This window comes from Suricata suricatta, chromosome 4 (assembly GCF_006229205.1).
Source record: "Suricata suricatta isolate VVHF042 chromosome 4, meerkat_22Aug2017_6uvM2_HiC, whole genome shotgun sequence".
Classification (NCBI taxonomy): Eukaryota; Metazoa; Chordata; class Mammalia; order Carnivora; family Herpestidae; genus Suricata; species Suricata suricatta.
This window is the reverse complement of record NC_043703.1, coordinates 9,896,232-9,920,218: the sequence shown is the minus strand read 5'-3', so window position 1 is coordinate 9,920,218 and position 23,987 is coordinate 9,896,232. Positions and strand designations below refer to the sequence as shown.

The window sequence follows — 23,987 nt, the reverse complement described above, 5'->3', positions numbered from 1 at the left end:
CCCACTGAGGCATCCAGGGGCCCCTCCCTCAATGAGCCGTCTAGCTACCTTCTTTTACCTTTTGTTTGTGCTGCTTTGTCTATAGCTACTTTATTCTCCCTGTTTTTCTTATTTCAGATTCTTCTGGAGTTATTTTTTTATTCCTTGTATCCCCCGAAACTTGCCTTCCAAGCCAGTTGTTTCATGTTCTGCTGTTAGAACTGAGGACTAGCGCGTGTGTGCGCGCCGGGATTCGGGAGAGGGGTCACTGGCATCTAACCGGAGGGTAAGAACATGTGTTTGCTGTGTGCGAGGCTGTGCGGCTCCGTGACCAAAGCATGTACGTGTGTAATTTGATCATGTACGTGTGTACACTCACGTATAATCCCCCAAGTTTCTGCTAAGCGCCTCTCAGGTGAAAGCTGTGGTGGAGGCGGCAGGGAGTCGAGAAGAAAGTGACCAAGCTTAGCTGAGCAGCCAGAGATCACTGTATTGAGGGAGTTTCGTTTGACGCTGATTTTGAAGGTAGGGGCATCCGGTTGGGGTGGAAGGGATGATTCAAGGAAATTCAAAAGACTGAATTAATGATAGACTTGAAGACAGATTGGACTTGGGGAGGATGGTGAGGGGTGCATCTCAGGTTCCAGAGACGCAAGAAAAACCCCGTTTCTAGGTGGGAATGAGTCAGGGAGCGGTGCGTGTGGTTTTCAAAATGAGAAGGGTAATGTGCTCATGAGAAGAAGCGGGGCAGCTCTGTGGGGCTCTCAGAGCGCAGCCCCGTGATGCAGACGCAGGGCTGGGGCAAGGCTGGGAGGGCGCCGGCCTGCAGGTGTGCATGAGAACCGGCTTCTGCAAGTGCTCATAGCCATGACGGTCATTTCTATGACCTTGTGACCACAGCATCCCGCGCACCGCGCTAGGCATTTTACGCCCATCATTTCTAAATCTCACAAAACCCTCAGAGATGTTACTATCCCCATTTTTCAGGTCAGCGAGTGGAGGCTCTGGGAGACACAGCAAACTGCCCCGCCCCGGTTCTCCTGGGCCAGTCTCCGCTGGACCGCACTGTCTCGTCACCTGGGTCTATGAGTAGAGCGGAGGTTTGCTTGTGGATGGAAGCGACATTCTCCTGGGTTCAATCAATTCTTGAGATTGTCTGCCAGTTTCCGGGAAGGTTCATTAAGAAGACAGACGTCTGAGAAGTGCTTAGGATGTCACTTCATCACTTGAAATACACACATCACACAGTTCACCTCCCCCAATCCCTGCCTTCAGTGGAAATTTTCTCAAAAAGCATTAAAACACTAGGGTAATAATTTTGTCACCATTTGACCTACTTATGGTAAGAGCCTATTATCTCTGCTCTTTACAGATGGAGGCGCACGATGTTACCAGAGAGAAATTGAGCTCGAGCAAGCCAGGACTCATGCATACTTTCATTTTCTTGTCAGCGACTTTCTTCACGGTAATAGATCACTGAGTGTGTTTTGGAAGGTGGCTCAACTGTGCAGCCACATCTGTCAAACTGTCAAGAGATGAAAACCCCTACCTGAGAGGCAGGGGGGAAAATGGCTTGTCAGTGTGGCAGCTGAGGACTGAGGCTCCAACTGAACAGAACTTTTAATCGTGCATTAGAGTGACCCATTCATGCAGCTGTTGCCTGTGCGAGAATGGAATTTAAACACCAAACGACCGGCTGATGTTAAAAGAGTCTATTGAAACTTTTCACTTTTCTGAGTGGCACCATGAAGGACACACCGAAGAAACTTTCTGAATGGTTTTGGGAATCCCACGGAATGGAACGGCGCTAATGCCCAAAGAAGGCAAGAGGTGTGCATCCACAGGCAAGCACTAGTATTTTAGACGTAGCTTTCTAATATTTCAATGTCTTCTCAGTTAGAAGTGATGCAGAATTGCACAGAATTCCTAGGAATCGTTTGAAAAGAAAAGCAACAAATAAATGGTTACATTTACCAGAAGAAGAAGGAATCAACATAAAACATAAGTAGCCTATGACTATATATAAAACAATGCCATGTAGCTCTGTCAGTTAGGCATCCAATTTCCGCTCAGGTGATGATCTTGTGGTTCCTGGGTTTGAGCCCCACATTGGGCTCTGTGCTGACAGCTCAGACCCTGAAGCCTGCTTTGGGTTCTATGTCTCCCTCTCTCTGCCCTTCCCTTGCTCATGCTCTGCCCCCACACCCCAAAAATAAATCGCATTAAAAAATTGTAAAATTGTTCAACATTCACAGAGTATAATCAGGGAGATCTAAATTTAATGTTATATCTTCACACCATCAGGTGTAAAAATCCAGTAATATCAATTGTAGACAAGGATGCGACAGGAGAATTTTTACAAGTTGCTGGCAGGAGTAAAATGCGGCACTAGAATCCAGGGGGCCAGGAGGCAACATCTCATAAAGCTAAGGTTCCTCTTTACTCCAGGAACTTCTCTCCTCACTGTGTGCACTGAGATACTTCTCACACATGCACAAAAAGTCAGAGGCAGGCAGAGCCAGAATGTGTGCAAGAGCAAAACAGTGAAAAATAGCCTTGATGTCCATCAATAGGAGAATGAATGGATGGATGAATGAACAAATTGTAGTGCATTTTTATTGTAGAATAATACACCATGCGAAAATGAGTGGTTAAAAATACCAGGTAGATCGTGCAGGACGAAGTCCCTGGTCAGTAACCGGCTATGCGACTTGCACCAGATGACCTGAGCTTTCCGTGCCTCAGTGTCATCTGTTCAGCAGACGTCACAATAGTGCCTACCTCTGTGGCACTGTTTTGGGCATGAAATAATTAGCGCCTCAAACACACAGTGTGGCTGACACATGGGGAGTGGTCTGCAAATGAGAGCTGCTATTATTTCTAACGGTGGATTCATAGGTATTCTTCCTGTGTTTTTACATTATTTCATATTTTTTATGCAAGAAGTGATTGAATATTATATAGTGAAATGGCTCCAATTCACAAATTATTCACTTGTAAATACACGGGACCTACATGGTGTTTCTTCAAAGAAACTATTTTATACAGGGTGACTTCAACATCAGGTCAGGCCCTTAAGAGTCTATTTAGCCCTTAAACAACTTAAGTCCTGTAAGACTTAAAAGTTTAAGAGGGAAACTATCGCTGAGTAATAACTCCTGAGGTCAAGTCCTACTACCCATATGGCCAAAAAGTACGCCCCTTCGCCACCAACTCCACGAAGCTCACAAGGGTCCTGAGCAGTGGCTCTCGCAGGTAGAGATGAGGCAAGGCTTTCAGAGGGGATGAAGAAGGGAAAATTACTTCCGGTTCCTGCTGTAGGAAAACTTTGCTTACGTGGACTTGCTGCTTCCGTTCCATTCCCGTGACCTACTGCCTCGGGCCAATCTCCCACTTCGGGTGGGCAACTGTGAAACTGGTCTCCTCTTCATGCTCCTCTTCGGATGTTTTCCGGACAGTCCCTGGAGAGCTCTTAAATGGGAGGTCACCGAACTCCGTTGTAAGCAGCCATATGTGGGCAGTGTGCAAGAAACAGAGTAAGGCCAGTCTTCAAGGAGAAAAATACAGGCAGGATGCACAGACAGAAACAAAGATGAGAAATTCTGTGGCCTCCAACAGAGAGTGAGAGAAACACAAAGGAAGCACGGCTGCCTGGTGCGTCTGACGATACACAAATGCCCCCTGTGAGCATAAGGTCTGTCCCTTACAATAAGCAATGCTTGAGTAGTCAAGCATTGACATAAATAGTCACCTAGTCCTCATGACTGAGGAAGGAGACCCCATCCCTACTTTACAGAACTACGCCCCAGGTCATACTAATATTGCACAGCCGAAGTCGGTGGGTCTCCGGAGCCTACTCCCTAAGAGGCCACCATAGGGTGACTTATTCTCCCTCAGGAACAATGCTCTACTGGGTACTCCTTCCTGGATTACCCAGGGGGGGAGGTGTGAGAGGGAAGGGGGTCAGGAGCCATGTGCTGGAGGCCGGTGTAGCACAAAAAGAAAAGGAAACCAGGTTTAAGTCTTGGCTCATCCTTAGTCTCAGGCTTTTCCTTGTCGCCTCCAGCATCTTGCTCTCTCAAAATAAACAAATAAACAGTAAAAAAAAAAAAACACCAACAAAACTTGGAGTCAAAGTTTCAAACAAAGTTCTACCCTCAGAACAAAATCAAGAGTTTCTTCAATACTCAGATAGGAATTCTGGGTGACCAGTTTGCCATCTCTCAAATATTTACCCATACCTAATTTTTCTGATCTATTTTAATAATGGCCAGATTACTAACTCAAATTAATTATATCTGTTCATATTTTTTATTCTGATAAATTCTACTATTTTTGTTAAGATAGAAACTGGTTTTGGTTCTTTACAACTATGTTATTCCTGACTCGGACTACATTTCTTTTCTTTTCTTTTCTTTTTTAATTTACATCCAAGTTAGTCAGCATCGAGTGCTATCATGATCTCAGGAGTAGATTCCAGTGGTTCATCTCCTGCGTGTAACACCCAGTGCTCATCGCGACAAGACTACATTTCTAAACTTCAACCCCTTTATTTCATATGCTGAAGAAGACAGAAACTTAGGAAATAATCATATTCATGGCTGGGTCCTGTTGAGCCCCTGCCACCATGTTTGAGAAGAGACATCAGGGCAAAAGCATCCAATATTCTCCAACTTTGAAAGGTATCTTCACAAACAGACTCCCAAAGTACTGCTTGTTTTAGACTTAAAAATAAATGCTTGTATAGAAATGCCAAGTGTTATTGGCAGTATCAACTCAATTTCTGGTTCCTAGAAAAAAGAGCAACAGGACAAATAGAGATGCTTGTACGTGAGAAGTCAAATGAGTACTTGCACAAGCCAAGAAGGTTCTATATTCTTCTTTCACTTGACTTCTTGTTTGGTAGACACCAACTGAGCCTCTTCCGTATATCAGGAATAGTTCTGGCAGCGACCATGACCGTCACGGTCCCTAATGTTATGGAGTTATCTCTGGTGGGGGAAACAGACCTTAAGTAATGAATGATACTATTTTAATGTAATTTTCCAAAGTTATGATAAACACAAAAGAAACGCAAAGCATGATGTAGATATATACAACCAGGGCACCTAATGTATTCTTTGAGGATGAGGAAGGCTTCCTTAAGGAAGTGACTTTTGAGATGAGTTCTAAGTGAGAGAGAAGAGTGTTCCAAAAAGAGGAAACACTGAAAATGACAGTGCCTTGTGGAGGCAGCAATGCTATTTTACAAGAGATATAAAGTGTAAATGCAGGAGTAGAAAAACTGGCTCTTCTTGTTAACCTCTAGGCTACCTCTGGAGGGGAATGATGGAGAATAAGCTGGAAGGAATTAAAGCAAATACTTATTCTTTAATGCCATTTCTATAGTTTAAAATATGCTTTAGGAGAATGTAATGTCATATTTTGCTCATTTTAAAGATAAAAAGAAGTCATATATTCTACTGTCTGTCCTTGAGGGTGTGAGATCAGTATAATCCAGACAGGGGCGAGTGAGTGATTCCAATGAAAATTGTCTTGTCACCTAGTTTTTAGATGGCATTAGTCATTAGTAAAAAGCCAATGAGTATTTCCTGACCATTTTATTTTAACTATGTTTTCTTTACCTGATTCTTTTCTTTCTTTCTCTTTTAATTAAATGACGAATGGCTAATCAATTTTTCCCTCAGACAGGAAATGCACTGTCTCCCTATTCTCAGCTCATGGCCGCTACAAACAGATCGATCGTCGGCCATCCCACTTTTCATTCGTACTCCTTCAGATACGCTCTTCCGGAAAGCTTGTTGTAGGACCAAACGTGTAAAGCTGAACTGAGCAGAACCCCCTTCGTACTGAAATGTTAGAATTTATTCACCCTCATTTCAAACCATATGTGTCATTAGTCACAAACCCTATCAAGCATGCCGCCAAACTCACATCGAGGTCCACTACGCGGGGCTCTTGGATCCAGCATCATCGACATACGTCTAGCCTAACATTTACCTACCTCTTCACGGACCTTTAATTTCCTATAACCCGGCACAGTGCCGCTCCTTCATTACACTCTCCTGGCCATTAACCTCCTGTCCTCTCAAAAATCTGTGATAAGGAATCCAGACTGCTTTCTCAATCCAGACTACAGTCTTGTGGTATCTATTCACAAGCACTGGATACATGTTAAGCACCGTATTCGGGGGCCCTGGAAGACTCTGATCTGGTACTCATAGTAGGCCTGATAGATTTTTTTTTTTTTTAACACACTTCCACTTCCTTGGCATATTTTTCTGCACTGGATAGAGCTTGGAGCCAGGAGCCAGAGACCCACATGTAGATCCTGGCTTCTTTGCTTGGTAGTGGTGCAACTTTAGGTGCCCACCCAGGCCTTCTGGGTCCTCACACCCTCACCTACAAAGGTGAGAGAGCATGGCTGTCTTTCTCCATCATGGGGTTGTACTGAGTGAGGGCCTTCCCTGACCTCTAGCATCCTGCCTTACTTCTTTTTTAAACAATTTTTTAAATGTCTTTATTTTATCTTGAGAGAGAGACAGAGAGTGAGCAGGGGAGGGTCAGAGACAGAGGGAGACACAGAATCTGAAGCAGGCTCCAGGCTCTGAGCTGTCAGCACAGAGCCCGATGCGGGGCTCGAACCCACAGACTGTGAGATCATGACCTGAGCCGAAGTCAGACGCTTAACCGACTGAACCACCTAGGCGCCCCCTGCCTTACTTCTTTAAAATCTTCATGACTCTTGTAATTGCTAGGTCGATGCTGGTTTTCCTCCGCCAACCCGGAAGTGCCTGTCAGTAATCTCCAGGAAAGCAGGACTATCTTAGTGCCACTAACTATCAGCTAATGATGGGTCACTGAGTCACTTAAGTGAAAGTGCTTTTCAGACAAGAAGTGACCACTACCATGCTGTTGTCACATTACTCTCAGTAGCAAAAGCAATACCACACATTGTTATAGGAGTTAAATTATTAGCATTGTCACCATCCAATTACAACAGTAAGAAGCCACACAAAATTATATTAGATCTTATCAATACCCCTTGTAAATGCTTCTTCTTTTCCTCTTCATTCTTCTAACTAATAGAAATAACTGTATAATTAAATGCCACAGTAATGGTTCAACGTATAATATTTTGCTGCTTATGTATCAATCTCTGAAATGTATCAATCTCTGAAATGTATCCATCTCTAGCCCCCACCTAGAGAATGATCCAAAAGAAAGGTGTGTTCTTATCCTGAAGCAGATGAAAAACCCTTCCCTGAATCATGGGGAGGGATATAAAGAACTATATGGGCAGTCCGTTATAAGAAGAGGATTTGTAACTGAAAACAAAAGACAGCAAAGAGAATAAAATTCTCCAGGAGGAAGAATCAGTGCTGTGTCCCCTTGATGGTGTGGCTCGGCTTGCCACCCTTAAACAGTAGGGAAATGAACACAGTGAAATGCCATGGGGTGGCAGGGATGCCGCTTTCAGAAAGTTGACATGTTTTGAGTAAGAATTACTGATATTTGAGGGCAAGGAGGGGGTCACAAAGCAAGAGGAGATACCAGTGTGATCCACCAAGGGAAAGAAGGGGTTTATTGGGCTTTAAAAAGAAATTGGGGTAGAGGATAAGTCCAACACATGCACAGGCCAGAAACACCATGGGACATCTCCTGATTGCTTCCCAAGGCCCTCGGGTCCCCCCGCAATCCCACAGCCTCATGTCTGCAGCAGGTGCATTTGCTTAAGAAGCATCTTTATTCTGCCCGTTGTTCAGATAGCCTGCAGAACAAGCTACTATTAAAAATATTCCTTCCCAGGTCCTTGGCAAGGGACCTAGTTAAGTGGATTGTGATTGTGACCACCCTTGCTTAAATAATCCAGGCCTCTGAGGAAGAATATTTTTACATCATTTAACATGACAACAAAATACTTCACTGATTTAATACTGTTGGAACGCTCGCATTACCTGTGTGCATTCATTCACTTGAAATTTACCAAATCTTTGCTCTGTATCTTAGGGGGAGGGAAAGGTAGGTCCTGGGAATACAGGATGGAGTAAAATACTATCCCTGACTCCAGGACCGTAACTCTGGGTGGACATAGAGTTCGGAGAGCTGGGGATTTCCTTGTGTAAAAGCCAAAGCACTCTCCTGCATGAGTTTTAAAAATGGCATCGTACTGCACCTGGAGGCAGGCCGGGGCGCGTCCCTGGGGCTTGTTGACATCGACGGCTACCAGCTGCCAGCCACCAGCAGCGTCTTCATGGAACATCTTTGAGACAAAGAGGGAGATGAGTCAGAGACACTTAATCTGGAACATTGAGAACTCCTACTTTATGTCTCCAGCGCTTACATTTTTTATGTTATCAAAGACATGTCTTTTTATGGATTTATATTTAGAACATGAGTCATTCTGATTATGTTCGTCTGAACACTGAAAACTCAGATGAATAATAATCATAACAGGAATGATGGTAATCGCTAGCCTGCGTTTATCGAGCCCTACGATGCACAGGTCCTTTCTGCTTTATACATCCTTTGTGGATGATTGCCCAAATAGTCCTCTTGACCAGACTTTGAAGTAGGCATTTTATCCCCATTAGATGGGTTATTGATTATTACATATTAGACCCAGAAGAAAATGAAAATTAGAATTCCCAAGCATTATGTCTGGTGTGAAGTGGTAAATTTTTATCTTTATCTAGTGGATATTCCTCACCTGGCCAACAGAAAAGTGCTGCTCTCCGGGTAAATAATATAAGAAGTGTGCATGTGGCACAGGCATAAGGCTGGTGTTATTTTAATGGTAGGGGACTGACATATCAGACTCTGTGAAATTATTCTACCTAGGCCAAATTAGTCTGCTCACTAGAATTTTATGTACATATTTATGAAAGGAAAAGTAGTTTCTTTTGCCTTAAAATTCATAAGTGATGAAATCCAGAATGGTACAGGATACTAAAATCTGATATTCTTCGAATTGGATATCTGGATTGATGGCTGCCTAGGTTATTATCTTACTGCATGTTCTACTCCCTCAAAAATTAGTCATCCATCAATCTTACAGCCGGTGGGAAGCCACTGACCACTTATATTTTCCCACTAGTATATTTTCTTTCCAATTCTTTACGGGCATATGTGTAGCAGGTTGGTAGGGAGGTAATGTGGCGTTAACGATTTTTATTTTTCTAAGGCACTAACTATAAGCTAGTTTTCCCCCCTGCCCAAGGCCACAGTTTCTTACACAGGAGTAAACATTCCCTTTGCCATACTTATTCATGTCCTAGTGTTAGTCTGGGTTCAAAAAGGTAATTATCGATGGAAATATGAGCCCATGCAAAGATCCCGTATCTAAGATTCCTGGGGGTAGATCATTTGCAGAAAGACAATGTTCCCTCTATGAAATAAGTGAGGTAGTGAGGGACAAGTGCCAACGTCTATAGGTCTTATATGCATTTATTAGAAAACAGTTTTTTTAGGGGCGCCTGGGTGGCTCAGTCGGTTGAGCATCCGGCTTCGGCTCAGGTCCTGATTTCATGGTCCGTGGGTTCAAGCCCCACATCGGGCTCTGTGCTGACAGCTCGGAGCCTGGAGCCTGCTTCAGATTCTGTGTCTCCCTCTCTCTCTGCCCCTTCCCTGCTAATACTCTGTCTCTCTCCCTCTCTCTCAAAAATAAATAAACATTTAAAAAATTTTTTGGAAGAAAACTTTTCTTAATGGTTGAATTAAGAATTTTCTATAATGCCAACCTACAATTTAGAAAAATGGTGTATCAGATGTTTGTGCCCCAGAATCAATACTTTTCAAATATTGCTTTTGGGGTCTTTGCCAAGTGCGTTACTTCATACTTTAAAACATATACAGAGAGTACCTATTATATGACATCCTACAAAATCTTGTTACACATACGCTCAATTTAATTATCCCATGAGGCATTATCCTGATTTATCTCTACGTTCTGTTATGTTCACCTCAAGCATAGCTACCATCTGTCTACATACCATATGTGTATTTTTAAAGATGGAGGTACACATTTACCTGAAGAGTCTTTGATCAAAGATGGCAGTTACAAATTGCTTTGCTCAGGTGCCCCCAGAATCAGGATTCTGATTCCCTTTAGAATGAATTTTGAAAGGTGTTCTCAGTGGTAGAATCAAGCCCATCCGCATGAATAGACTCATTCTGAGACTTACATACATTGGTTGAAATGCAAACCTTTTAAGGTGCCTTTTAAAGCTCCTGTCAAAATTCTGGGTGTCTCCTTTTAAGGAGAAAAGACAAAAGCAATCCTGTCAGTCACTAGCTAGAAATCTCTGGTACAGACGTCCTATGCTTGCTTATCAGGACACACAGGATCCCCGGGGCACAGACTTGCTTTGATCAGTAGCAGACTAATTTTCTCTGTGAAATTATTTTTTCTTCCAGCTGACCAAAGTCAAATGAATCAATTTAATTGTTAGTTAAAGTGTTCTCTCAAGGTCACCCCTTTGTATAAAATGAAGTGAAGGAAATGCAGACATGTTCCATTTCTCTTTAGTCCCCTGAATTAGAAAACAACATTTAGATGGGTTAATGTGACCGCCACGTGAGGTAGACAACAGGGCATCCCATGCCAGCTGCCGGTTGTCCCTCCATATCCCTCAGGGTGGCCCTAGGGGACCATAATTCGTAGGTAAAGGTTAGGTACATGTGCACTGTCAGAGCCCGCCTCGATTCTCTTCTGCGCACACGTAGCCAAACCGTAGCCTTGAGTGGCCTTCAAGCCTAGCAGTTCAGTCCTCATCCAGGCAAAGTGAACCAAACTCATCCCCACCATCAACCAGTGACAGAGGGCTGGTGACAGGTGTCTGAGGCGAAGCGGCTAAGGAGTGAGAACAGAGGCCTGGGCTGAGAAGCGGCTCAGCTCAGGGCGTTTCCTACTAGCACACCCGTGCGTCCCGGCACCCAGCTTTGGGACAACACCCCCACACTGCTGTGGCCTCATGCACGTGCTGTTCTATCACAGACATAGGGGTCTCTTGCCCTTTATCCCAACACAGAGCTGAGCCCGGGGCAGCCGTGACCCACAGCTGATGGCTGTGCAGGCATGGAAGCCACCCCCTCCGTCAGAGCTCTGGCAAACTAATGATGACTCCTCTGAAATTTCCCACCTCATTTTCTCTACCCAAGCCCTTTGGCATTATTTTCTTCTGTAATTTGTTTCTTAAGCAGTGAGTCAAAGGCAGGCTGCTTTGTTACTGAAAACAACAACAACAAACGCATCCATTTCTCATCACCAGGTTCTCCTTTGCCTCTTACAGTCCACATCAGAGCTAATTCCTCTTGAGCTGCCTAGGGTATCAGAAAGCCCCTTCGGTACCCCATTAATATGTACAATTTTCCTTCTCAACACCAGCCCTCTTGGACAGGCAAGGGACCCAAAGACACCAGCAGGTCCACCAGCCTGAGATCCTCTTAGCCGGTCTGTGAGGGTAACGCACACAGAACCGCGGCAAATGGCTGGAAGGGACTCCAGTTCTGCAGAGCACACAGCTGTGCAGTCCAACAACCATCTCCGTTTTATTCCCTTGATGCCTGTCTCTTTTATTAGACTCATAGACTAGTGATTTCGTTTTTAAAACTATTCCATGAGAAGTCCTGGTGCACAGAGTTCTGCTAGATTTTGCAAATGGAACAGAATCGCAGGAAAGGACGTCCCTCCTTCCCTCAGACATAAAAGCATCAGGGCCACTTGCCTGGTGGCTGGCGAGGGGCTGGGCGGGGCGTGCAGCCGGTTGCCAGGCAGCCTGGGCAACGTTTAGCCGAGGCTGCTGCGGGAGCTTCGGTTGCCTAGCAACCGGGTCCTCAGCCACAGCGTTTTTCTTAATGAAGGTTTTTCACGATTCTCTGTGTGATTACCTCTGCTGAATACCTAGACGCATTACCTCTGAATTACCAACCTATTCCTCCTGATTAGGTGTAATTTTGCATCAGAACCATTTTTGCACAACTTTGTTCAAAGTCCCTTCACATTTCACTTTCTATTCAAACGGCCGGCTGGTTTGGGGAAGCATCGAGCACTCCTTTTCCAGCTGCGGCTTAATAAATTAGAGTTACCTAATAAGCATAATGGGGTTTTAAAGACATTTTAGGTCATCTCTCAGCAACACTGAATGTGAATTCTGTGCCGAGTTCATAGCTTTACGCTCCATTTAATTCTCAATGTCTAAAGCAGAAAGCACACCTTGTAGACATTGTTGCCTGACTTAAAAGACAGGCCAGAGAGGACCTTGAACTTTATTTCATAGTTCCCTAGAAGAGATGACAGAAGAAATGAAAACTAGATGTGCTCTTTTTTTTACATGTCACCTGTGATATAACCTATATAACATTTGAAAAGTCTTTCAAAGAAGCTTGAACAGCTGTTTGCCAAAATTGAATAGTATTAATACTATTTCCTCTATAATGAGTTGGCTCATCAGTTCAAACTCACAACGCTGTAAAGATGCTGCTTAACGCTTTTCCAAATAACAGCATGTTTAATAGCATCTTAGTGTGTAATTCATAAAAGCTCAATCTGAAGATTTTCAAAGCAAAATTTGGTCCCTGGCTGTTTCACGAATACCTTTGTCCACAGACTTGTATACGACTGACACATTAAATTTCTCTTACACTTTTGGGGTGCCGAGGTGGCTCAGTCAGTGAAGCTTCAGACTCCTGATTTGAGCTCAGGTTATAATGTCACGGTCATGAGATCGAGCCCCGAGTTGGGCTCTGCACTGAGCATGGAGCCTGCTCAGAACTCTCTCTCTCTCCTTCTCTTCGTTCCCTCCCCTACTCATGCTCTTTCTCTCAAAATTAAAAAAAAATTAAAAATTTTCTCTTACAATTTAATATTAAAATAGTAGTCAAGAGCAACAAAGTAATTTTATGCCTGATTCAGAAACTTTAGTTTCTGTCTCATATAAAGATTCAAACTAGACTAAGATATATAAACCCTTCCTTTCCTCTTTTTTTTTTTTAAGTTTATTTATTTACTTTGAGAAAGAGTGAGAGAGTGTGAGTAAATGGGGCAGTGGCAGAGAGAGAGGAAGAGAGAGAATCCCAAGCAGGCCCCACACGGCCAGTGCAGAGCCTGACGCCGCCCTTGAACCCACGAAGCCTTGAGGTCATGATCTGAGCCAAAATCAAGAGTTGGACGCTTACCTGACTGAGTAAGCCACTCAGGGGCCCCATCCCTTAGTCTCTCCAAACACACAAAAAAGAACAGCCCCCCCCAAACCACACACAAAACAAAGCCAAAATTTAAAACAATGACATTGGATCTGGGCTACCATTCTATGTAACAACTGCCCTGAAGCTTTAACTAAATTCTAGGGCACTCCCAATTTCCTGGGAGCAGAGGGGCCCCCTTCTGAATATGGAGTGATTCCTTAAAAATCACAGAGACGCATTATGAAGTCTATACTGTGATCGGACCATTCTGAATGAAATGTACTGGCTCCAAAAATAATTCTAATCCATAAAGGCCATCATATTGTTTTCCAATCACATGAAGAAAATGGGAACTTCTACCATTTCCATTTTTACCTGCAAGCCCTCTGAAGATGTGTAATGACTGAATGAAATCAAAGGTGTACAGTGAATGTGGCGACAACCTTGGTTTTGTATCAAATCCCCCCCCCCCCCGTAGCTGATGAAAACACAGGGGCCCTCACCCTGTCACCCATAAAAGCGAATCTGGCTGTTCTGGGCTGAGGCCTTTGCACCTGCATTTCTGAATAGCTCCCTGGGTGGGTCTGACTGCAGAAGACGCTTAGCACAGGGCTCCCCCAAGTTCCCGAGGGGCCCACTGAGGGTGCGGCCCGGTGGGTCATGGTCTAGTGGGAAAGGACGTCACCCCTCCCCCATGGGTACCTGCGTGGTGGCCGTCGAGGTGGTGCTGCTTCTCGATCCCCACATCTGTTGAAACTGTACCCTGATTTCTGCAAATGTTTCAATGATGACAGCGATGAACACGTTCTAGAAGAGAATCCCAAACCGTGTTTACTAAGGACCTGGGATGAGGAAGGAAGCGGAGGGCAACCGAAAAGCAAATAGGAGATCCGCGGAGGGGGCGGGGGAAACAGATCCCGCGGGGACAAGCTTCTGGTACCTTCACGAGCCAGGCCAGGAAGAAGATGAGCGTGATGAAGTAGAAGTAGGAGCGCCAGCGCGGGAAGCTGTCGATGGCTCTGTACATGAGGAACACCCAGCCCTCCTGGGACGCCGCCTCGTAGACGGTGAATATGCTAGTGCCTGTGGGGACACAGCGGAGCGGACTGACGCACAGCGGCCTCGACCGCCAAACGCTTCTCAGCAAAAACAATCCATACTCATCCACGCTCGTCGCGTCAATGACAAAAGCGCTTCTAAAGGGAGTAACAGCGCATGCAATTTATTTTATTGTTCTTAGGACTTTGACAAAGTTGTTTCTGACTTCAGGCCAGGGCACTTTCATTGGCAATAAATACCTTTATGTTATGTCTGTCGTTGTTAATTGCATCTAAGAGCGTGGAAAAGGAAAGGAACCTTCAAACCGAGTAAAGCTATAATAAGAAATCATGTGTGCAGCATAACCTTGCCATTTGGGGCTTAACGCTTTCAATGTGCTGAAAGCACTTGTCATGCTTTGAGCCAAAATAAAATAAATTTGAGAACGGGGTTTCATCTGAAGTCTTGTTCTCATAGGGACACTAGCGTACCCGAGGCTCCAAAAATTAATGTGATGGAGCCTTTGGATTCCATGGTGTTTACTGAGCACCGTAAGGCAATAAATCATCAAACAGCACTTGGTATTGGTTAGGGTAACGGTCTCATCGAAAATACTACCGGTGATGGAAAGAAAGAAAAGGGAACAATATGTGGACGGACTCTTGTTACAGCTAAGAGAACCTAAAATGCTATTCGGGCAAAAGGCAGTGTTTACCTTTCATGACATTACGAGGGATGTGTTATTTCCCCATTTTATAGATGGGAAAACCAAAGCACATAAAGAGTAAGTAATTTATCTAAGGACGCATACATAATAATAGCGGAACAAGAATTAGTCCCGTCACTCGGGAAAGAGGCCCTGGGTAATCAACTGTGATGGTGTCTTGCCTCCTGACATCTTTCTATGGTTTGTTTTCCCCATCTGTAAAATGGGTAAATGATGTCTCATAGTGTTGTGAAGATAGTTTCATTTCTGTAAAGCACTGACACACGGTGAATACTTAATAAACTTTGGGCACTATTATTGTAAACACTGAAAACAATTGCTTAATAGTATTTTATGAGAAAGCACATAAATAAAAAGTATAAAAGTGAGTTAAAGTTGTTTGTAAAACACATAGGAAACATGTTGTTATTCACAAACCTGGTGGACATTCACACCCCAATAAATGTCATTGCTATAAAGGGATCGATTAGTAAGGGATATAACACCAATATCCACCCATCTACGTTCTAATCGCACAGCAATTTAAAGCTAGAACTGCCGACAATCAGGTGTCCAAACTAAGAAGGGGGTTACTAAAGCTAGCTGACGGCCAGCTGCGTCTCTGAGCCTGTTGCGTGCAGGCAGAATAATTAGAGCATCAGTGAACCAAAGCACACAGAACAGCAGAAAGCCTAGCGGTAATGGGGACAAACAGGCCATATGCAGCCTCGAAGGAAAAGCTGAGAGCAGGATAGAAAGCATACACACACTTAGTGAATGTCTATTATGCTAAGTACTGTATGTAATATATAACTTCGTAGAGTCATATTTTGTGCATTTGGAAAGTCGTTGCCATAACAACTAGTATTTGTAAATCCTATTTGGTGTCAAGGCTCTTTTACCCATTTAAATGCTAGGAAACCTCTGTCTAGGCAGGTAGATGGGTAGGTGTGCGTAAGAGTGGATATTATCCATCACGTCCATTTATAGAAAAGGAGACTGAAGGTCACTGGATAATGAATTTGTCTGGGGTAGAAAGCGATAGAAACTGAGACCACACCATCAGCTACCAAGTCTTAAACTCTTTTTATTTCTATCATCTTACTTATGTTTTCTCTTGCTTGAGACATGGACTTTCAAAAGAGCATATTTTCTCCTACTAGCTTTAGTTTGAATGAAGTTCATTTTTTTTTTCTTTTGGAGAGACTATGGTGGCTACACTTGTAAGCATCTGAGAAACTCATACAAGCAGATGATTTTTAAGAGTAAGATTCTGGGAAGAATAGCATGCACAAAAAAAATAAAAAGCCAAGATAAAAACAGAAATTATTCTTTTCATTAACGATTCATACATACTAAAAATGTCCAAAATATTTGTTTTTGTGGACTACATATGAAAGACAATTTTCATATAAAACAAGCAATTTATGTTGCTTGTTTTCTTCTAGTTATTTAAACTAAAATGGAAATGTGGCTACAGAAACCCATTATGAATAACCAGTAAACCTCAACAGTGTTACCAACTGAGGTTTACAGGCAGAATATGAGGACCATCAATGTAAGACTACATTTGAGAGGAACACTGAATTATCCTTCTTCTATTAGTCTAGGTCCCTCTATATTAAATCTGCAGGGAAGATGCTATTTGGAAGTAAGTAAAAAAACAGTATGTTCTCATCTTGAAGACTTTCTTTCATTTTTTCTAATCTGACACACACTCAAAGAGCAGCATTTGTTGATACAAAGAGATGAGACATTTGTGAGTATGTAACCAAAAAACTCCCCAGAATCATGATCACTGTCGAGGAGGTGAACTCTTCTGGGTTCAAGGCTATAAAGACCCTCCTATCAGTTGTAGGAGCAAAGGCAATTGGATAGGACCTTCCTCATCACTTTTCTGCCCCTGAATTTGCAAAGTGTATAAAAAAATCCCTTTGGAAATATTTTCGAATTGTTCAACATTTACACTGACAAAAATGGGGTTCATGAGCATCTTGTTTTCTCTGGGAAGCGGACAGCGCTGGGGAAAGAAAACTGCTGGTGCTCACACAGGATGCTCTCTGGCGCCCCCTCCTGGCACCTGTCTCTGCTGTGCTTAGCGGAGTCCAGGGCAGCGAGCTGTTCAGCCCCGTTGGGCTCCGTTACACTCAGGCCACACTTGATTCTCAGACCTCCCGGGGTGGGGGGGGGGGCCTGCGTGCACCTCTGTCTCTTATCACACTCCTGCTGCCTCGTTCATCTCCCTCACCAGTATTAATTAGCTGACTAACTTGGCGAGCACTGGAAGTCAAAACTGTCGTTCACTTCTGTACCTGGCACTGAGAGCACTCGAGAATTGTTGATAAACAGAACTGTATTAAGACATGAAGGCTTTTCTCAAATATTTGCTTCCTTAAAATCAATTCTTCCTCACTGTGAAAATTGCACAGATTATTTGGAAGCAAAGGGAATAATTTTATGATTGACTTTATGTTTTGCTGACTTTCAAAATTCACTTAAAACGCATACACCTATGTAAATTTCAAACCCATGTTACATATAAACAAGAAGTGTTCCACCATCGTTTATGCCACCATGGAAAATTTCTAAAAAATAGTATATTTTATACATACAAAACATCTCTGCGAAGCTGTTGGAACTGTAACACTTTCTTAGACCCCAAATTCTCAAAGCACAAGTTCAAGTTGTGTGAGAAGCAAAATCACAGTGACACTCAACTCATCAATTCTCCTGCTTTCATTCACCCTTCCGGATCTCTTCCATTGATGGTTTGAATTCAGTGGATAAGATGACCAATTAGTTTAAATTTAGAAAATAAGTTCCTTGGAACTTGCCATCAGCTGTATCTATTGAGACACAGTAGTAGATTATTTTCTGGTTCCAAACAAAATGTTTTGACTATGTTTAATACTACATTTATTACTTGGCTATCTTCTGCTGATTCTTTTTCCATTAAAAAAAGTGATAAATTGACTGTGTTCTGGGATCTTCCCTATTGTTTCTTCTAGTCATCGGTTACAACACACCACTGAGTCATTCAACTTTCAAAGGCCAGGCCTCAAAACTGTGGTGACAACTAATACTAAGCTACTAACCTGGGGTCCCACCATTAGACTCCTCTTCAAACCCAAAATACATGTGGTGCTATTCTAATGATGGCAATACCCAGTCCATTGTGGAAAAAAATGGGAAGTTAGAGTTGGTAATGTAAGCCTGAGACAGTTGAATAAGTAAATATGTCAGACCTTAGTCTGAACAATAACCTTTATCCTTATGCTCAAAATTCCCAATAGAACCAAGAAGGTTCCTTGTAGGACCATCGATTCCATCCTCTCTCTCAGTGTTAGGATCCTTGGGGAAATGTTCCCGAATTTTAATCCCTCCAGTGATAGGGAACACACAAGGTCATGAGGCAGCCCCATCCCAGGTCTGGCAACCCATCCCATTGGATGTTGGCTCCGGCTCAGTCCTTCTGGAATGTGCTCTTGGTTTTGCAAACCAGAGCAAGCTGCAGGAGTCAGGAAGTGGTCCCTACACTTCCAGAGGGAATCATCCCTCCTCTACCTGCATCATCCTGCTACTGATACTTGTTTTCTTATCTGGTCCTTTAACGTTCTCAACCTGCTGTACTTTTGATGAAACACCTGATTGTCTGGCTTCACTTCCCACCGGGCTCAGAACCGCACTTATGGAGGGTGCAGTGATGGTATTCTTGTTATTCAAGAACATCAGTTTCCTCCAAACTTATTCTAAGTTGCTCTTTCTGTTCCTCTGGCTGACTTTGGTAGGATCTCACCATTTTTGGAGATCAGCTGATTGAGTTTTCCTCTATCATACTCCAGTTTGAGCATCCTCTTCAGTTGGAAGGGAAAAGAAAGTTACATGTTTCTCCACCACTAGCGGGGAATATTTGTGATCGAAAAGTGCCTCAAAATCTGCTCTCAACCAGTATACTTAACTGTGGAAGGACCGAATCGCCAACCTGGACTCCAAATGGATGCATATTTTAGGACCTGCAGCTGCAATGACTAAATATTCAGTCCTGGCAGGTGGTCCGATAGGAGAACACATGTAAAGAGCTTGATCTTGGCGCGTTTCCGTTACTAGAAATACAACTCCTTCAAGACGGGTTGTGCTTCATTGGTGTTCGTCTGTTTTGTCATGTCTGCATTCATACAACTTACTCTCCAATTAAATTGTATTTTTAAACCCTAGAACTGCTCCATGGAATGATATTCTTAATAAACCACAAAAGTAATAGGAAAGAAGGGCTTTGCATAGCTTAAGGGGGGGACTCACTGACGCCACTCAAAGGTAAGTTGTCCTATCAGTTTGAAGTGAGGTAGAATTCAACTGGGTTTTTTCTTAATTCTTGAAGTGTCACTCACTGCCTTCATGGGCACCCTCACCCTGGGTTCCTCAACGTTGGCACTGGTGGCATTTGGGGCTAAATAACGTGGGGACCTGTTCTGGGCACGATAGCATCCTGGCCCCTACCCACTAGGTTCCAACAGCATTCCCAAGCCCCAAGTTGTGAAACCAGAAATGCTTTTAGACATCGCCCAGTGTCCCCTGTTGGGCAGAATCGCCCCTGGTTGAGAACCACGCTTCTAATGTGACAGTCTTTCTGGTTCTGTAGCTTTGCCCCACAATGCTTAGCTCTGGGACTTGCATACGATATGTATTTATTAAGTATTTTGAACTGAATTGGAGTTCCTCTCTTAACACAGGGGAAAATGGAACACTTGTGAGATTTTCAAGTTTCTCCTTGGCTTATTATGAACAGTTTGGAGGTTAAACAATGTTAGGCCAGAGCAGAGACCTAAAAGTGCATTTCTGGACTATATTTACAATAGTCTACATTTGAATTTGACATTTCATTCATCTCTACAGATTTTTGAAGGCTAAAACCCTAGACGCTAAGACATCATTTGTTTATGTAAAAGTACTTGCCACACAGTGGACAGCTCAACAGTACCAATACATTAATATTTATGAGTTTTCTTTTGGAAGAAAAATCATATTTCTTTTTGATTTCCTGCAATTTTATAAGATAACTGTGTACACACGTAGCCGGGGGTGGGGGGAATATTTTAGTTTGCAGAATGAGATATTACAAGGATACGTTAAGCTTTTAAAAGAAAAATCACATATTTTGAATGAAATAAATGGTTTAAGATCTTCCTCGGCAAAGATTATAGTGGCCTTGCCTGAATAATTCCAAGACAAACCACAAATGCGTATGTTTTACAAGTTTTTCAGGTTTTGCGTCTGACTCAAAAGCAGGCCTGCACTCTATTCACAGACAGACACAGAAGAAAACGGACACGTCTGTAGTCCATGTTCAAGACTCTGGGCTGCGGGGACCTTGAAGCAGGGCGTCAGACAGAAGGCTGACAGACAGCGTGTGGGACAGCGTGTGGGACAGCGGGATCTCAGCAGCCACGACGCAGTGTCAAACAGCACGGTGGCTTCTCTGATTCAACCAGGACTTGTAGCTTGGGGTCACCTTTGACCACAGAATCTACTCTGAAATCCTTTATGTTTTCGTGGGCTCTCAGTTCGTTTCACCTTTGGCAATTTTCCCGCTCTCGGGTGTGAACTTTCTCCTGCACATTTTAACCACATATTCCAACTATTTAGCCAAGGGTCAGCTGTGAGATTCACTGCCGTGTTCTGTAGACCTTTCTCCCACCAAACTGCCCGGCACCATTGACCTCTTCGCGTGAACTGCACACTAGAATCCTGATAGTGGGGTCTGCGGCCGTTAATACATTTTACCCAACAGTGTTGATTCTGAGCGCAAACTCCAGTCAGAGATCTGTACTCTCACAGTGGATATCTGGATTCCCGCCAACAAAGCTTCGTCACTAGGGCTGACTGCTTCCACATGCATGGAGTGTGAATCAGGTCAGCAGCCCAGCATGCAAGAAAGGCCCATCCTGAATGACAGACGTTTACTGAACAATAAACCAGCTAGAATTAAATTGCCTGGGATGATGTCACCTTTCTAATGAATAAAACCTTTATGAACAATGTTTCCTATTCCTCGGGACCATGTTTAATTTCCCAGAGATATATATGCAAAGCAATTAACTCAAGTATTTCACCTGATGCTGATGTAACATAACCATGGACACTGAACGCCTCCACACGCACATCCAACGTTCCACACACACTCAGCCTGAGAACTGCCACATGGACATCCAAACAGCAAACCAAAACACTTCTTATTTGCTGTGCGAGAATAGGGAGAAAACACAAAAAGGGCTTCTTTTATTTTAAATGCTTTAAAATGTATCTATAAACATTATCTGGGCTCAATGTTAGCTGAGTCTTGTTTTGTCTTAACAGTTAAGCATTCTTTGGCACCACATTGCCTCACTGGTGAAATCACTTTATCACCTTAAAACCCTGTCGCTATACTGCTGCAATCAGATCAAAGCCATATAGAAAAAAGCCTGTCTATGTTTCTATACATCTTCTAAGTCAAACCTTTCAAGTAAGTCATAAAGATTCCTAGTTGGCATATACTTCTTCAGACATAGAAAACTTCTACAGTTCCAGGTTCTAAATGTAAAATGCTTCTAGAAAAGGAGAGGGGAAAGCTTTCATACTGTGGTATTCACAAGTGGAAAAAGAAGTGCTGACAAGACCGGATGCTGACATTGGCAGGAAAGTTCGGGTATTAAAGCCGAACAGTCCCAAGGGCGCTGAGCCCGTGTGCCAATGAAAACACCCCCGGCCTCTGGGGCTGGGCCATCGCCAGGCAGGCTGGGAGTGAAAGCAGCAAAGGAGAGGTCATGACAGGTCCCTGTTACCCTTTGCCCTTGTCGAGCCTTGCATTTGATCAAAAGAGCTTCTTGGAAATTTACTTTCTGTCAGTTAACTTAAAAAAACACCTATACTTAGCTACAATTAGCTTTTTAGTTACCTTCCCTAACATCCAAACTGTCCCCTACTTCTTACCTATTGACACGGGGTCAGCCAGCTAACCATTTTGACCTCAGCTTCCCATAAAAAGACTATAATAGTGATGATACGTGTTGGTCACCACTAACACACTCCCCCGCTCACCTCTCTCTCTCTCAAAAATAAATACAAGTTCTAAAAAATGTTTACAAAAATAGAAAAGAAAGGAACACTTCCAAATCCATTCTATGAGGCCAACATTACCCTCTTACCAAAATGATATAAAAACACCACACCAAAAAAGAGAACTCCAAGTCAATGTTTCTGATGAACATAGATGTGAAATTCGTCAACAAAATATGAGCAAACTGAATTCAACAATACATTAAAAAAAATCATTCACCACAATCAAGTGGGATTCATTTCTGGGATGCAAAGGTGATTCAATATTCAACCAGTGTGATAGATCACAACAATTAAAAAAAGGAGACAGACGTACCACTTGATCATTTCAATAGAAGCAGAAAAAATTTTTGACAAAGTACAACACCCATTCATGATAAAAAGTCTCCACAAAGTAGGTTTAGAGGGAACGTACCTCAACATAATAAAGGCCACATGTAAAACGGCCACAACAAACATTATCCCTAAGGCAGAAAAAGAGAGCTTTTCCCATAAGGTCAGGAAAAAGGCAGAGATATTCACTATCACCACTTTTATTCAAAATAGTACTGAAACTCCAAGCCACAGCAATCAGACAACAAAAAGAAATAAAAGGCATCCAAGTTGGTAAGGAAGAAGTAAAACTTTCACTATCTGTAGAGGACATGATACTATAGATATAGAAAACTCAAAAGACTCCACCAAAAAAACTGCTAGAACTAGTAAGTGAATTCAGTAAAATGAAGAATATAAAATTGATTTGCAGAAATCTGTTGCATTGATGTACACTAATAAGGAAGCAGCAGAAAGAGAAACTAAGAAAACAATCTCATTTACAACCGCACCACAAATAAGAAGATCCCTGGGAATAAGCCTAACAGAAGAGGTGAAAGGTCTGTGCTCTGAAAACTACACAACACTGATGAAAGAGACTGAAGACAACACAATGGAATGGAAAGACATCCCATGCTCATAGATTGGTAGAACAAAGACTGTCAAAAATATCTCTACTACCCTAAGCAATCTGCACATTCAATGTCATCCTTATCAAAACACCAAGAGCACTTTCCACAGAACTAGAACAAATAATCCTAAAATTTGGAACCACAAGAGATCCTGAAGAGCCAAACCAATATTGAAAAACGCAAAGCCAGAGGCATCACAATTCCAGACCTCAAGTTATATTACAAAGAGGTAATAATCAAAACAGGCACACAAACAGACACATAGATCAATAGAACAGAAAGCCCAGAAATAAACCCACAATTACAGGCCAATTAATCTTCAACAGAGCAGGAAAGAGTATCCGATGGAAAAAAGACAAGCCTCTTTAGCAGGTGGTGCTGGGAGAACTGGACAGCAACATGCAGAAGAATGAGACTAGAGCACTTTCTTACCCCATCCACAAAAATAAAATGGATAAGAAACCTAAATGTGAGACCTGAAATCCTAAAAATCCTAGAGAGCACATGCAGTAACTTCTCTGACATTGGCTGTAGCAACTTTTTTTTGAGATAGTTCCCCTGAGCAAGTGAAACAAAAATAACAATAAACTATTGGACTACATCAAAATAAATAGGTTCTGCACAGCAAAGGAAGCAATCAACAAAAGGCTACCTATGGAATGGGAAAAGACATCTTCAAATGACATATTCAATAAAGGGTTAGTACCCAAAATATATAAAGAACTTCTAAAACTCAACACCCAAAACCCAAATAATTCAATTAAAAATGGGCAGGAGACATAAACAGATATTTCTCCAAAGAAGACATACAGATGGCCTACATACATATGAAAAGATGCTCATCATCACTTATCAGCAGAGAAATGCAATCAAAACTACAATGAGATATCACCTCCCACCTGTCAGAATGGCTAAAATCAACACCAAGAAACAACAGGTGTTGGTGAGGATGAGCCTGCACTCTTAGTGGAAATGCAAACTGGTACATCCACTCTGGAAAATGTATGGAGGTTCCTCAAAAAGTTAAAAATAGAACTACC

General features: G+C 42.8%; 1 protein-coding gene across 3 annotated transcripts in view; it reads right to left on the bottom strand.

Moving 5' to 3' along the window:
• Positions 1–23,987, bottom strand: part of NALCN (sodium leak channel, non-selective) — a 290,407-nt gene that overhangs the window by 183,135 nt on the left and 83,285 nt on the right. For all 3 annotated transcript variants that reach the window (XM_029936476.1, XM_029936474.1, XM_029936475.1), the window contains exons 7-9: positions 14,105–14,247; positions 13,867–13,971; positions 8,156–8,242 (exon numbers count right to left, since the gene is read on the bottom strand). In XM_029936476.1, coding sequence (XP_029792336.1) covers positions 8,156–8,242; positions 13,867–13,971; positions 14,105–14,247 — 335 coding nt within the window. The remainder of the gene's footprint in view (positions 1–8,155; positions 8,243–13,866; positions 13,972–14,104; positions 14,248–23,987) is intronic.